We start from the raw sequence: 14,431 nt of genomic DNA, 5'->3' as shown, positions 1-14,431 counted from the left end.
ATTTTATCAAAGGTTATTTGTATATACATTTAGGAGAAATTACAGCACTTTTTATATAGTTCCCCCATGTTTGGGACAATTGGTTTCCAGGTGTTTGTGAGTACTCAAGTATGTTTAATTGCTTCATTGGTGCAGGTATGAGAGAGTTAGGCTTGCTTCAAAGCTTTTGATAATCTTTGGAATCTATAGCTACCATTTTTCAACATTAGTACCAGAGTTTTGTCAATGAAAGTCAAAGAAGCCATGATGACGCTTTAAAACAATAAGAAACATTACCCAAAGAGAATTAGCAAAATAAATTGTTTGGAACATCATTAAGAAGAAAGAGTGTACAGGTGAGCTCAGTAATCACAAAGAGACAGGTAGGCTAAAGAAGATCTCAAATGTTGATAACAGAAGAATCTCATCATAATAAAGAAAAATCCCCAAATGCCTGTCAAACGGAGTAGAAACACTCTTCAGGAGGCAGGTGTGGATGTGTCAATGACTACTGTCTGCAGAAGACTTTGTAAAGAGAAATACAGAGTCTACACTGCAGGATGCAAATGACGAGTTGGCCACAGAAACAGGATGGCCAGGTCACAGTTTGCCAAGAAGTATTTAAAAGAGCCTGTAGAATTCTGGAAAAAAGGTATTGTAGACAAATAAGACCAAGAGAGCAAGAGCAAAGTGTGGAAGTATAAAGGAACTACCCAAGATCATACCACCTTATCTGTAAAACATGGTGGTGGGGGTGTTATGGCCTGGGCATGTCTGGCTGCCACCGGTACTGGCACACTTATCTTCATTGATGATGGCAGTAGTAAATGAATTCAGAGGTGTAGGGGAACAATAGATCTGCTCGTTTGAGCAAATGCCTCCAAACTCATTGGACTTCATCCTACATCAAGACAATGATCCCAAACATTCTGCTAAAGCAATAAAGGACTTTTTTCAAAGCTAAAAACTGGAAAATTCTTAAATGGCCAAGTCAGTCACCCAATCTAAAATCCAATTGAACATGATTTCCATATGCTGAAAGGAAAACTCCCAATGCAAAACAAGCAGATGGCTGCAGCAGAGGCCTGGCAGAGCATTATCAGAGAAGATGCTCCATACCTGGTGGTGTCTATGAATCACAGACTTCAAGCAGTCACTGCATGCAAGGGATATGCAACAAAGTATTAAACATGACTATTTTAATCATTGATATGTCTCAAATATTATGATGCCCTGAAATGAAGGGACTATGGATATAAAGTGCTGTGATTTCTACATTCTCAAATCAAAATATACAAAAATACCCCTTAATAAAATCTGAATGTCAACTTTAAAAAAACACGTGAAATTTTTGATTATGAATTTAAAACTGTGGAGCACAGAGGCGAATACAGGAAAAAAATGTGCCTCTGTCCCAAACTTTATAAAGGGCATGAGGAGCACTTGATGGCTCTCGCTCTATACTCACTGGAGTTTAGAAGGGTGAGGGGGATTTCATTGAAACATTCTGAATATTGAAAGGGCTGGATAGAATGAACACAGAGAAGATATTTCCAGTAGTGAAAGAGTCTAGGACCAGAGAGGATAGCTTCAGAGTACAAGGACATCCCTTTAGAACAGAGATGAGAAGTTTCTTCAGTCAGTGGTTGCGAATCTGTGGAAATGGTTCCTAAGTCATTAGGTATATTTCACCATATGGCGATGCTTTCTTTATTAGAAAGGGTGATATGGTTGCTTTTTTTCCAGTTCCCTGTATCAAGAGAAGATTAGACGCCCCCTGACCCCAATTCCCAAAGCAATTGAGGATGCATCAAAACTCGACTGGGCAAGTTGGTTATTTAAAATATTGCAATACCATTCATTACCAGGTAAATTAAGTGCCCAGTATCACAGAAGGCTGCTGCAGGTAGCAAACAATGCCAAGTGCAACGCAGGCTCCAATCTCCCACCATAGAAGTCATCTATGTGAAGCTGAAATCATTAAGGCTCCAATCACTCTGGTCACAACCTTTTCTCAGAGGCAGAGTATATAGAAGCCTGAAGTCCAGCACCTCTAGGTTTAAGAACAATTTTTTTCCCCCCCAATGACTATCAGGCTCTTAACTTCCCCTTATCAAAAACTACTCAGGACCACAAAAAGGGCTGTCTGCACTATTGGAATGCCACATTTTTGCATTGCATCACTGTAACAGAGAATATTATCAATCTTTTATAAATATTACCTCTTTCCATTTGGTAATGTATAGTGATTGGATTTTTTTTAAAACAAAGTAACTGTTTGGCTACAGTAAGAATTTCAGTACATATATACATTGCACTTATGTGTCTGACAATAAACATTATTGGGACTTCAAATGAACATTTGGCCAAGTCTCCTTGGTGAAGATTGATATATACAGTACTCATCCACTCATCTAGTCATGCATAGATCACCCATTTACCTCTCGCTAATTAGTCCCACATCTGCTCTCACTATTTATGTCTTTTTTGGATTCCTTTTCGTCAATACCCCGTTCTATTTTTGTTTAGTTGAGACTTCCTTGAAGTATAACAGATTCAATGAGTAGCTTGCTGGAATTTTAATATTGACATGAAACTTCAAATATAGTGTTAAAAATAATGAAACAATTGCTCCTCACCAGACCTTTTAAAATGAGCATGCTGTGCCCTCTACTGATGGAAACATGATATTTCCTCTGAAGGCAATAAATATGTAAAGTCTCAAATGTAAGTTGTGCATTGTTACTACATCCAGTACTAAAAGAATCAGGATCCATGTGCTAAACAGGAAAACAGTGAGAACACCACAGTTCCAAGTGCTGCACGAAAATCTAGCCTGACATACCTAAAATGGTAACAAGCAACTGCTGCACTGCCAAAGGTCCTATTTTCAGATAAGCATTGGGTCAAGACTTTATCTGGAATCTCAGGTAGATATAAACCCTACTTTCACAATATTTAAGAGTAAAGGCTGGGGAATTCTGATTTATTCCTTCATTAACATCACACTCTGCTCGAATTCTTAGTGTTTTTGCAGAACCTTGCAGAGGACAGCGAGGAACACTTCTACAATGTCCCTACGAAGGCCCATTCAAGGCGTTGCAGTCTGATGATATCGTTTTCACCCTGGACATTGGCGGGCAGCAGGACATATTTTATCATTGACTGCCTCAAGCAGCACATTTGGACTCAGGCCAGCTTGCCCCAGATCAGACACAGAGGCCACTTACCTAAAGACAGTACGGTGACTTGCTCAAAGGGTTGGCAGCAATTCTGGGGGGTGGGGGGGCGTGGTGTAGCAGGCCGAGTGACTGCGCAGTTAGATGGGCTGAATTGCCCATTTGAGGCAAGATGGTGCAGGCCCCCCCCTTCCATTCTCAGGAAATATCTGCATTTGATCCAGTTGAATCTGGTGAGTTTTTGGCTAACCAATTAATAGGATCTGGTGCTAGGTGGCATATTACAAAGGTTCATAAAGATGACAGTATTATGAATTCAGATCATTCTGAGATAAACACATTTAAAAGATTCTATTCTAATTGATATTCTTCTGAAGGTACGAATGATGGCAATTTGGTAATTTGATGAAGAATTTTCTAGTCCGATTGAATATTTTCAAGATTTCTTCAGATAGTCAAATTAGACTGGATTAATCAATCTCACGAGAAAATAACAGTTGCCATTTGTTCCTTACAATCTGGAAAGGCTCCTGGACCTAATGGGTTTCCTGTGGAATTTTTCAAATTAATTTCTCAATTGCTCACACCTTAATTGAGTGTGGTGATTACAGACTCATTTAAACATGGCAAACTTCTAAATTCATTTAGCGAGGTTTGCATATCTTAAATTGCGAAGTAACAGTAAAGACACAACCAAATGTTCCTCCTATAGACCAATTTCATTACTGAATGTTGATGCAAAAAATTTGGCTAAAATGTTATATAGGATATAAAACATTCTACCATCAGTTATTTCTGAAGATCAGACAGGGTTTATTAAAAACCGATATTCCTATTTTAATGTGTGTCACTTAATGACTATTATGCATTTTCCCTCTGGGAAAATTCTTGAGTGTATTCTTTCATTAGATGAAGAAAAAGCTTTTGATTGAATAGAATGGACATATCTGTTTACAAATCATGAAAAATTTAATTTTGGTTCAGATTTTATTACGTGTTATTGTATTCAAGTCCATCTACCACAATTCTTACTATTTACAACAATCTCAACCTTTCAATCTGCAATGTGGCACTCATCAAGAACATCCATTAAGTCCTTTATTATTTGATCTGGTAATTGAACCATAAGCAATTGCATTTTATGAATGCAAAGACATTTTGGGGATACGGAGGAAAGAGATTCAGCACAAGGTCTCCCTTTATGCAGATCTCCTACTTTTCATTTCCGATTCAGTTGCCTCACTTCCTCATATGATGTCATTACTTTCACTCTTCAGCCAATTTTCAAGATATAAATTGTATTTGCATAAAAGTGAACTTCTCCCATTGAATTCTCCAGCATCATTGTATGATGGTTTTCCTTTTAAGATCGTTAAAACCAATTTATCTATTTTGGTATTACAATTACAAAGAATCAAACTTTTTTTTTAAAGAATTATCTTGCTATGTTCAAACAAGTGAAGCATTCCTTTTTTCTTTTCTCCCTTTGTTTTTCTTTTAAGGATAATCATATATAGCATCTAGCAACACTGTTAGGGAGGGGTACAGTTTTTTTCCTTTTTGTTTTGTTTCTCCTTTTTTAATAATTTTTCTTTTTTTCTTCTTTTTTATTATTTATTTTTAAAAATCTACTACCTGGACTATGAGTTATGGATGTTTTACAATTTTCATTTGTTTTGATATACTGATTATTTTATTAATTATGTGTAATTATTCATAATATCTCATTGTAATGTATTATTATTATAAGCTCTTTATTAAAATCAATACAAATATTTTAAAAAGAAATAATTAGTGTATTAAATGTGCCTAGCAGCATCATTCCACTGTTCAGGGTAAGTACCAGACTTGGGGTAGTCTTAAACAATGAGTGCAGCTCAAAACCTACATTTTTGGTAGAATTTCAGGGGATCATTTTGTACAGTTGTTTTACATGCCAGCATATACAGTATTCTATTGTGCAACAAGTTATTGAACCCATAATCCCAGAACTTTTTGATGTTCATTAGCTCCAACTACATTAGTACCTGAAATTTAACATTTTTATCCTCATTTTTAAATCCCACATATCCCTTCTTAGTCTCGTTCCTCCACAAGCTTCCCCACCTCTTCAGAATTTTTGAGATGGAGTTGTAGGTATCGAGGTTATGATAGAATACAGGTAACTTTAAGTTTTGGGAATAATTCAGTTCACCTCATGGAATATTAAAAATAATCTGAGAACATCGCTTTGGTACAGAGTACATACTGGCGGTTGTGCTGAAGAACCACCTGCAGAACAAGTTGTGCCTCTCACCAAGCTATTCCATGGCAGCCTCAACTAAAAATGCTGGAAAAGATTTGTGTACAATATATTCAGGTTTGTAATGAGGAACAGAAATTCATGTAATAGAAATACACAGTTGTCTAGAGAAAGACTGTGCACCTCAAAAATTGCCCACCAGACTACACCATCAATAATCTAATGTCAAAGTGAAAAATTTTCTTTGTATGCTTTTAATAAAATTCAGGTTAATAATGATGCTAATATGTATCCATAGGATTTAAGTTATCAAGGACTTGCAAAATTGATGTTGGGAATGCTTTAACATTTCCTTCATCAGATTATGGTTTTGGAAGCTCATTGGTGAACACATAGTCCCCAGAGCTAAAGGATAAAAGGACAAACTTAGATGAAGCACAATGGGAAGGTTGTGTCCAGCTGTTTAGGATCTAATGAACTAACAGATCCATTTTTGTGCTATTTGGGCTTTAAAAAGTAAATATTCTGTAAATACACAAAATTTTCATACACTATAGTCATAGAACAATACATTAATAACCTGTGGAAAACACTCAATGTTTTGCAATGTATTTTATCTCATACACAGTGAAAGAAAGCAAGGAAGAAGAGTCACAAATTCATACAGCATAGCAAAAGGCCCTTCACCCAATTTGTCCACGCCAGCTAAGGTGGCCATCTGAGCAAGAACCATTTGTCCACATTTGGTCCCTATCCCTTTAATCTTTTCCGATCCACTTACCTGCAATACACATTTTAAAAGTTGTAATTGTTCGTGTGTCTACCACTTGCTCTGGTAGCTTGTTCCATATGTCCACCTCCCTTTGAATAAAAAGCTTTCCCCTTCAGTTCCCCATCAAATGTTTCCCCGCTCACCTGAAACCTATACCCTCTAGTTTTAGATTCCCAAATAAGAGGAAAAAGACCACCACCATTTTAAGCATGCCCCTCATGAATGCCCATAAGATTACCCCTCAGTCTCTTTATCCCCTAAGAGGAGACCCCTAATGCATGCACTATTTGGTACAAGTGATATTTCAATCTTCAGAAAGTCTGATTTTCTATTCAAAAGATTCATTTGGTATAAATGTATCTCACCTTCCTTTTTCAGCCATTTTACAATGTTCCCCCTTTCCATTGTTGGTGATAGAGCAGGCATCAGCACTTGTTGGGGAGCAACACCTATAAGAGACAAAGATGAATTAACCACCAGGTTCGTTTTCTGAAAACAGACTTATGTAGTCAAAACTTCAAAGCTCAGAAAAAACAATGAATAGCTCAAAACAGTTGTCAACACAAATGAACAAAGTATTTGTGAAAAACAGACAGAAATACTGACGTCCAGGCATTGAATTCCTTTTTGCAGTTTAGAAACGCTAATGATCATTTTTTTTGTCTGTAGTATTGTTACTGTAAAATATTCATCATATTCATATTGTAAAATACAATTGTAAGATATTTATCATGCCTTAAGACCACCATCGTAATTTGAAAGAAGATTTACTGAATATGAAGGTGACCCAGATGAGCCATTTGGCTCATTTTATGTGGAATCATTTCCACCCCAGTTCGCCCAAGGACCTGGAAATTTATTATTTTCCACAAACCCATTATAACTTGAGAACTTCCCATTTGAGTATAAGATGTGGTAAGTGGTTAAGTTGTGTTACAGTTGCACAAAACTTCAGTTTGGCCACATCCTGATTAATGTATGGAGTTTTGGTGGTTACATTTCAGGAAGGATGCAGAGGCTTGAACAGGGTGCAGAAGAGGTTCACCAGGATATTGCCCAGAGTAGAGAACATTGGCAACAAGGAAAAGTTGAACTTGTAATGTTTTTATGAAGTGTCAGAGGTCAAGGAGTGATCTGACCACGGTCTGGGGCCCCAAAAAGGCCTTTCAAGCAAATCAACACCACTTGTACATCCATAGGACTGCATCCGGTATTCTCCTTGTGGCCTTCTCTATATCAGAGAGACTGGTCAGATTGGGAGATTGCTTTGCTCAGCACCTCTACTCCATCTGCAACAACAGTAGCGACTTCCCAGTAACCAACCATTTCAATTTGGAATCACATTCCCAAGCTCACATGTCTGTCCATGGCCTTATGTTCTATCCCACTCTGACCACCCAGATTGGAGGAACAACAGTTTATTTTCCGTTCTGGGCACTCTCCAGCCAGATGGTCTGAATATTGACTTCTCTACTTTCTGCTAAACTTGCTCACCTTCTTTCCCCTCCCCCTTTCCAGTCATTCCAGTTCTCCCCTCCCTTCCCCTTTATCCACCCAGCCATCCCTCCTCTCCTGATCATTGCTGTCCCCTCCCTCCTTTCTCCACCTATCACCTCCTGCCTTTATCACCCCCTCTCTTTTTTTCAGATGCCTGCTGGCATTCTATCATACCTTGATGAAGGGCTCAGGCCCAAAATGTTGGTTCTGTATTTTGATCTTCGCTGCATGAATGACCCTGTTTGACCTGCTGACCTTCTCCAGCATTACTTCAACCATGGGGTCTACAGAATTTTCATGATTTACCACCAGACCACAATCAGTCAGGAGTGGTAAAAACATATCCACAATCAGTACCAGAGCAGCACAGCGCTCCACTCACATTACGCCTATGACTGTGTGGCTCAGTATGACAACAACTTTATCTTCAAATTTGCTGTTGATACCACAGTAGTGGGTTATATAAAAAGGGGCAATGAGTCAGCATACAAGAGGGAGATTAAAAACTTAGCTGAATGGTGTACTAACAACCTCGCACTCAATGTCACCAACACCAAGGAGCTGATTGTGATCTTCAGGAAGGGAAAACCAGAGGTGTCTAATCCAGTGATCATGTGGAGGGTGGTGGGGGGGGGGGGGGTGAAAATAATCAGGGGTGGAGAAGGTGAGCAAATTTAAATTCTTGGGAGCCACCATCTCAGAGAATCTTTCCTGAACCCAACACACAAATGTCATCGTGAAGAAAGCACATCCTCAAGAGTTTGCGGAGGTTTGGTATGACAGCGAGGACTTTCTTTTGCTTCTCTTTCTCTGATTTTGTAAGAAGGATTTCAGGCAATTTCTACTGATTGCAAATCTGTCCGCCTTACAGCAGGCAAAAGCAATTTCACGTAAAATGACACTTTTAATACAATGACAATAAATTGAATCTTGAAACCCTTGGCAAACTTTTACAGATGTATAGTGGAAAGTGTGCTGACATGGTATGGGGAAAGTGGAAAGCCCTGCAACAAGTAGTGGACACAGCCCAGTACATCACAAGCAAAACTCTCCCCACCATCGAGAAAATCTGCATGGAATGCTGCCGTCAGAGAGCAGCAGCAATCAAGGATCCACACCACCCAGGACATGCTCGGTTCTCGCTGCAGCCTTCAAGAAAGAGGTATAGTACATGTGCCACCAGGTTCAGAAGTACTTGTTGCTCATCCATTATCAGACTCCTAAACAAATTCAATCAGAGACTCATTTAAGGACTCTCTATTATTGAATATTTATTTTCTGTATTGCAGTTTGTTTACCTTAATTTGTCTACATTTCTCTCTTTTGTATCCACATCTTTTCTTCAGTACAATTTTTTGTACTACCGATAAGTAGAATTTCTGCTCGTCCCACATGAAAAAGAACCTCAGGGTTGTATGATATGAAAGTTAATCTAAACTTTGGCTTTGATAAGTGGCTGGGATACGCTGCCATGGGAGATGGGAAAAGCAGATATGATAGCAACATTTAAGGCACGTTCACAGGCAGGGAACAGAGGGATACAGACCACTTGCAGGTAAGTGGAATTAGTTTAATCAGCATCAGGATCAGCACAGACATTGTGAGCCAGAGAACCTGTTCCTGTGCTGTACAGTTCAATGTTCTTCCTTGCAGGAGACGCAACTAATTCCCCTCCACCAACACACTCATTGAGTGATGGAACTTGTCCTTCAACTCCTAACACAATAACCTCTCCTTCCATTCCAATTACTCTCTCCAAATGAGGTGCTGACAATTCACATACTGGCTGCGTATGTCCTTTTGTTAGATGTATGCAATAGTTCTTGCTCAAGGCTTACTTAAAACCACTCCCTAAAATCGCTCAGAAATATTGATGATTGCACTCAATAAGAGCTTGAAATGTTCCTAGTTTTGGTGCATTTTTCAACCTGCTCTGACAGCTGGATCCTTATTTCTATAAACAGGAGATTGACTCGCTACAAATATCTTTTACAACCCAGACTCCCACATCTACTTGCACTATAAATCCCTTCAACACTGCCTTCATGGACACCATTCTCTTACCATTTTCTTTATCTCTGTCGCTTTAGTTCCAGTAACTAGGCCTCGCCTTCCTTTCTGAAGCTTCCTCTCCCTCTGCCATCATGGATGGAATTTTCAACTGCATTTCACCAATACAGTTCTCACCATCCAGGGACCCAAACAATCATTCCAAGTGAAACAATACACTTGTATTTCTTCCAACCTGGCATGTGTCAACTGGACTTCACAGCGCAGTTTCCTCTACAATGGAGAAAGCAATTGCAGATTAAGGGATCACTTTGCAAGGGGAAATCCTGATCTTTCACATGGTTAGTGGAGTGGTTAGCACAACACTATTAAGCGCCAGAAATCCAGGTTCAAAATTGGCATTGTCTGTAAGGAGTTGTATGTTCTCAACGTGACCACATGGATTTCCTCCAGGTGCTCCCATTTCTTCCCATGCTCCAAAAACGTACAGGATTGTAGGTTAATTGGAGTATTTGGGTGGCACAACCTCATGGGCCTGAAGAACCTGTTACCATGGCTCATCTCTAAAATTAAAAAAAAACAAGCCTTAATAACTGATGCCTTTTAATTGATGGCTCTACACTTCAGATCTCCTGTTTGTATGTTTGGCTTAATTACACAAATTTATTTCCACCTCAATAGCAACAACAGCTATTATATATCTTCCAAAAACAGAAGTATTATTAATCAGAATCATAACTATTAAAATTTTACTCCTAATTATTATAAAATATATAATCTTCATGAACCAATTAGATTTATATTTCATGCCAGCAATAAATCTTTTTTTTTCTTTTCACCACCTCCACCAACCCTCAAGTGCTTCCCCTCAATTCACCCCTCCCCAACATCTTCTCTCCCTCCCACCACTAATCTTCTTTCCTGTCAGTTTGAAGTGCTGGTAATAGTCTCCAGATAAAGGAATGGAATTTTAATTTAATTGTACAAAACCATGGTTAGATCTCATTTGGAGAAATGGGCAGATTTCATAATTGCAGAATGGATACATCGAGATTCCCAAGTGGCAAGCAGGTTCAAAATAATTAAAATAGGAGGTCAGATCAATACATTTGGCTATCTTCCTTTAAATTTTGTAGACTAGAGGGCAAAGTGTAATTTAAATGATATGTTTAAATAATATTCTGTAGATTCTGGAAAATGTTACAGTATATTCCACAAATAAGGACACAAACTTGAATATGAACTAGACTATTTCAAGTTTATTATCATGACTGTACATATACAACCAGATGAAACAGCATTTCTCCAGACCATGATGCACACACAATGCACAGCACGCAATAGAACATTACAGCACAGTATAGGCCACACATGTCAAACTCTGGTCCGCGGGCCAAATTTAGCCCGCGATATAATTATATTTGGCCCGCAAGATCATATTAAATATATATTAGAGTTGGCCCGCTGGCCGCCGCGCCAGTATAGCGCATGCACACTGAAGGTGAAAATGAAGACGCCGGAGGTGTGGAGGGATCTCAGTCCCGAATCCCGGGGATCGGAGAGCCGCACTCAGCCCGCCCGGCTCCCAGACACACAGACGCGGGTGAAGTTGGGGACCATCCTCGCTGGGTCTGCGCTTCAGCGGCGACGCCAGACCGAACGTCTAGTTGGCGAAGCCTTCCCCCTCGCTCCGTGCACGGCGGACCCTGCCTCCCGCTCCTTTTGTTGGAGACGAGCCCGGCGCCGTGAGATCGCAGTTTAATCCCTCTCCAACCATGGGAGGGGGGGTGGGAGCAATGCGCTCTTCTCAGCCAATTCCTCCACCGCCCCGGACGCCGGCGTTTCCATGGGGGGTTCGGGTGCCTTCGTCAGGCGACCAACCTGTTGGTCCAAGACAAGGGTAGAGCGTACAAACTCCACACAGACAGCACCTGAACTCGGGTGAACGTGGAGCTGCGACCCCACATTCCACATCAGGACTGTGTGTAAGATTGGGAGCAGTGAGACGGAAGCTTATTTTGTTCCTGTGATTTAAGCCGTTCTTGGGATGGGGGTGGGGGTCCTTCTCTGACCACTTGCCTAACAATTAACCTAATCAGATGTGGAGTTACCACAATACAACAGTTCTCAACCTTTTTCTTTCCACTCGCGTCCCTGTGCCATTGGTACTCTGTGATTAGTAAGGGATTGCTTAAGGTGGTCTGTGGGTGAGAAGAAAAAGTTTGAAGACCACTGCTTTAATCATCCCTCATTGACTCGTCATGTGCACGGTTTCAGACGCTAAAGGAAATGGGCCAATGACAATGACAATGAAAGAGTTTATCCAAAACTATTATTAAACATTTATTTTAATAAGAAAAAGTTTAACATTACATATGTTGAAAGAAGAGAAAACATGCAGATGTTGTTGAAAATTTTCAATAAATATTTAGTTCGGCCCTCGACTTAGTCCAAGTTTTTAATTTTGGCCCTCCGTGAATTTGAGTTTGACACCCCTGGTATAGGCCCTTTGACCCACATGTGGTATCAACCCATATATACCTAACAAAAAAAACCTCCCTACCTCATAACCCTCTATTTTCCTTTCATCCATGTGCCTGTCTAAGAGTCTCTTAAATGTCCCTATTGTTCCAGCCCCTACATTCTAGGCATCCACAACTTGTGTTTAAAAAAAACTTGCCCCTGATGTCTCCCCTAAAAATTTCCTCTCTTCACTTTGTACATATATCCTCTGGTGTTTGCTACTCCTGCCCTGAGAAAAAAAGGTGCCAACTGTCTACCGTATCTACGCCTCTCATGATCTTGTAGACCTCTACTAAATCACCTCCCATCCTTCTTCACTCCAAAGAAAAAAGCCGTGTAGCTCTACTATCCTAGCCTCACAAAACAAATTTTCCAATCCAGCCAACATCCTGGTAAATCTCCTCTGCACCCTCTCCATAGCTTACATATCTTTCCTGTAATGAGGTGACCAGAACTGAACACAAAATTCTGTGTAGTCTTATCACAATAATCACATATATACAAAAAAAGATATAATTTAAAATAAATTTCTAAAAATATTTTGGAATAAAACTATTGACTGCTAAACTCCAACTGAATTGTTAGCCAGTGCATTGAGTGCAGTCTCAGAATGAATGAATGACCTTTCACTCACTCACCTTTATGCCTTGCTCTTTAAATTAACAAATTAGGTAACAGTTCTCCACCATGAAAGGTGATAGTTTGCTCCCATTATTACATCTTTCAATTTTAGAACACCTTTCCTGCATATAAAATATATTTACCTATTTCCCTTAAACTTTGGGTTTTTTTAAATTTAGAGAAACAGCATGGTAACAGGCCCTTCCAACCCACGAGCCTGTGCTATAAAAATATACCCATGTGACCAATTAACTTACTAACTTTAGGTCAAGGACCAAAAACATCCAATTCTAAAATCCTATCGTGCCAATACTGCATTAATTTTTTTAGTTTCAACATGCTAAATGAACTTAAGTAAAACAAACAAAAATTAGTATTTTGAAAAATAACATCAAATATGACCAAGCCTAGTTTTAGACAAGGATACAAATATACAACTCCTTCCACTAGCATGCTTTTTACCCTTTTCAAAATCACCCTGAAAACTGCTATGGAAGGACTTTCAAGTTACACCATTCTCTGCATGAAGAAATTCTGAGCTCTATTTAGAAAACAGTATCATTTTTAGGTTTTTAAAGAAAGAGGTTCCATCTCTATGAGACTGCAGCTAGATTATGCTATAATCCTCATCTTGTAATCCATTTGCCACAGTTCAGCCCCAACTGCACTACTTACAAGGTCACCAATCAATCCCATTCTCCAATCTACTGATAAATATAGTAAATAATTGATAGCACAACACAGGTCCTGTGGACCATCAATATTAAATATCAATATTCACATTAATAACTTGGGCATATGCCCAGTAATCCATGCATCCTATATGCTGTACAAAGTCAATATCTGTGCTTTGCCTTCAATTCCACAAGCTTCCAACTTAGCTAATTGTCTCAAGAGAGACTTTACCCGATGTCTCTGGAAATTCATCGGCCCACATTTACCAACCCACTACTTTAATCACCCCTTGAAAAATTCAATCCAGTTCATTTGGTATGAGCCCTTTTCAAATCCCCATTGGCTCTATCATTTGAAAATGTAAGACGTTCAAGTATTAGCCATGTTAACAGCTAAAATCAATGTCAACCAGTTTCTAATGTCTTGCATTCTCCCTCCCATTTCTTTAATAGGAGTGATTTGCAAAATCTTCCAACCTCCAGAACGCTTCTGCAATGCATTAGAACTATCTACTTCTATTGAAAATCTGTAATAATTTCACCACCTCATTTTAAAAATTAGAAATTGCCACTTTAGCACGATTTTCTTAATTAGTATTAACCATTTATTTTAATTTTAGCAAGTGCCTGAACCCGATTCATTCTGCTTTCTTTGGGATCCTCTACTATTAAAACAAATGCAAAATATTCAACAATTCCACTATTTCCTTAGTTTTATTTACAATGTCACTATTTTCAGTTTTTCAAGGCTGCACACAACCTTTTTTCCAAAATTAATTGTAAGAATGCATTGATTTTTATTTCTCTTCCAAGTGCTTTTCCATCTTTTTCCAGCTCCGGAAAACTGTTTTGGTTACCTTGATTTTTCCACCTCTGCTCTTTGTTTTACTCATTTTTACATTACCCTCTTCAGTCATTGACTTTTTCTTAAAAC

The 14,431-nt window shown here is 39.0% G+C and overlaps 1 protein-coding gene across 6 annotated transcripts in view; it reads right to left on the bottom strand.

Moving 5' to 3' along the window:
- Window positions 1–14,431, bottom strand: part of pdhx (pyruvate dehydrogenase complex component X) — a 236,418-nt gene that overhangs the window by 216,542 nt on the left and 5,445 nt on the right. For all 6 annotated transcript variants that reach the window (XM_069895573.1, XM_069895582.1, XM_069895612.1 and 3 more), the window contains exon 2: window positions 6,538–6,621. In XM_069895573.1, the coding sequence (XP_069751674.1) occupies window positions 6,538–6,598 (61 nt within the window). In that variant the 5' untranslated portion in view covers window positions 6,599–6,621. The remainder of the gene's footprint in view (window positions 1–6,537; window positions 6,622–14,431) is intronic.

The sequence above is a fragment of the Narcine bancroftii genome, chromosome 1, assembly GCF_036971445.1.
Source record: "Narcine bancroftii isolate sNarBan1 chromosome 1, sNarBan1.hap1, whole genome shotgun sequence".
Classification (NCBI taxonomy): Eukaryota; Metazoa; Chordata; class Chondrichthyes; order Torpediniformes; family Narcinidae; genus Narcine; species Narcine bancroftii.
This window is presented reverse-complemented; position numbering and strand designations above follow the sequence as displayed.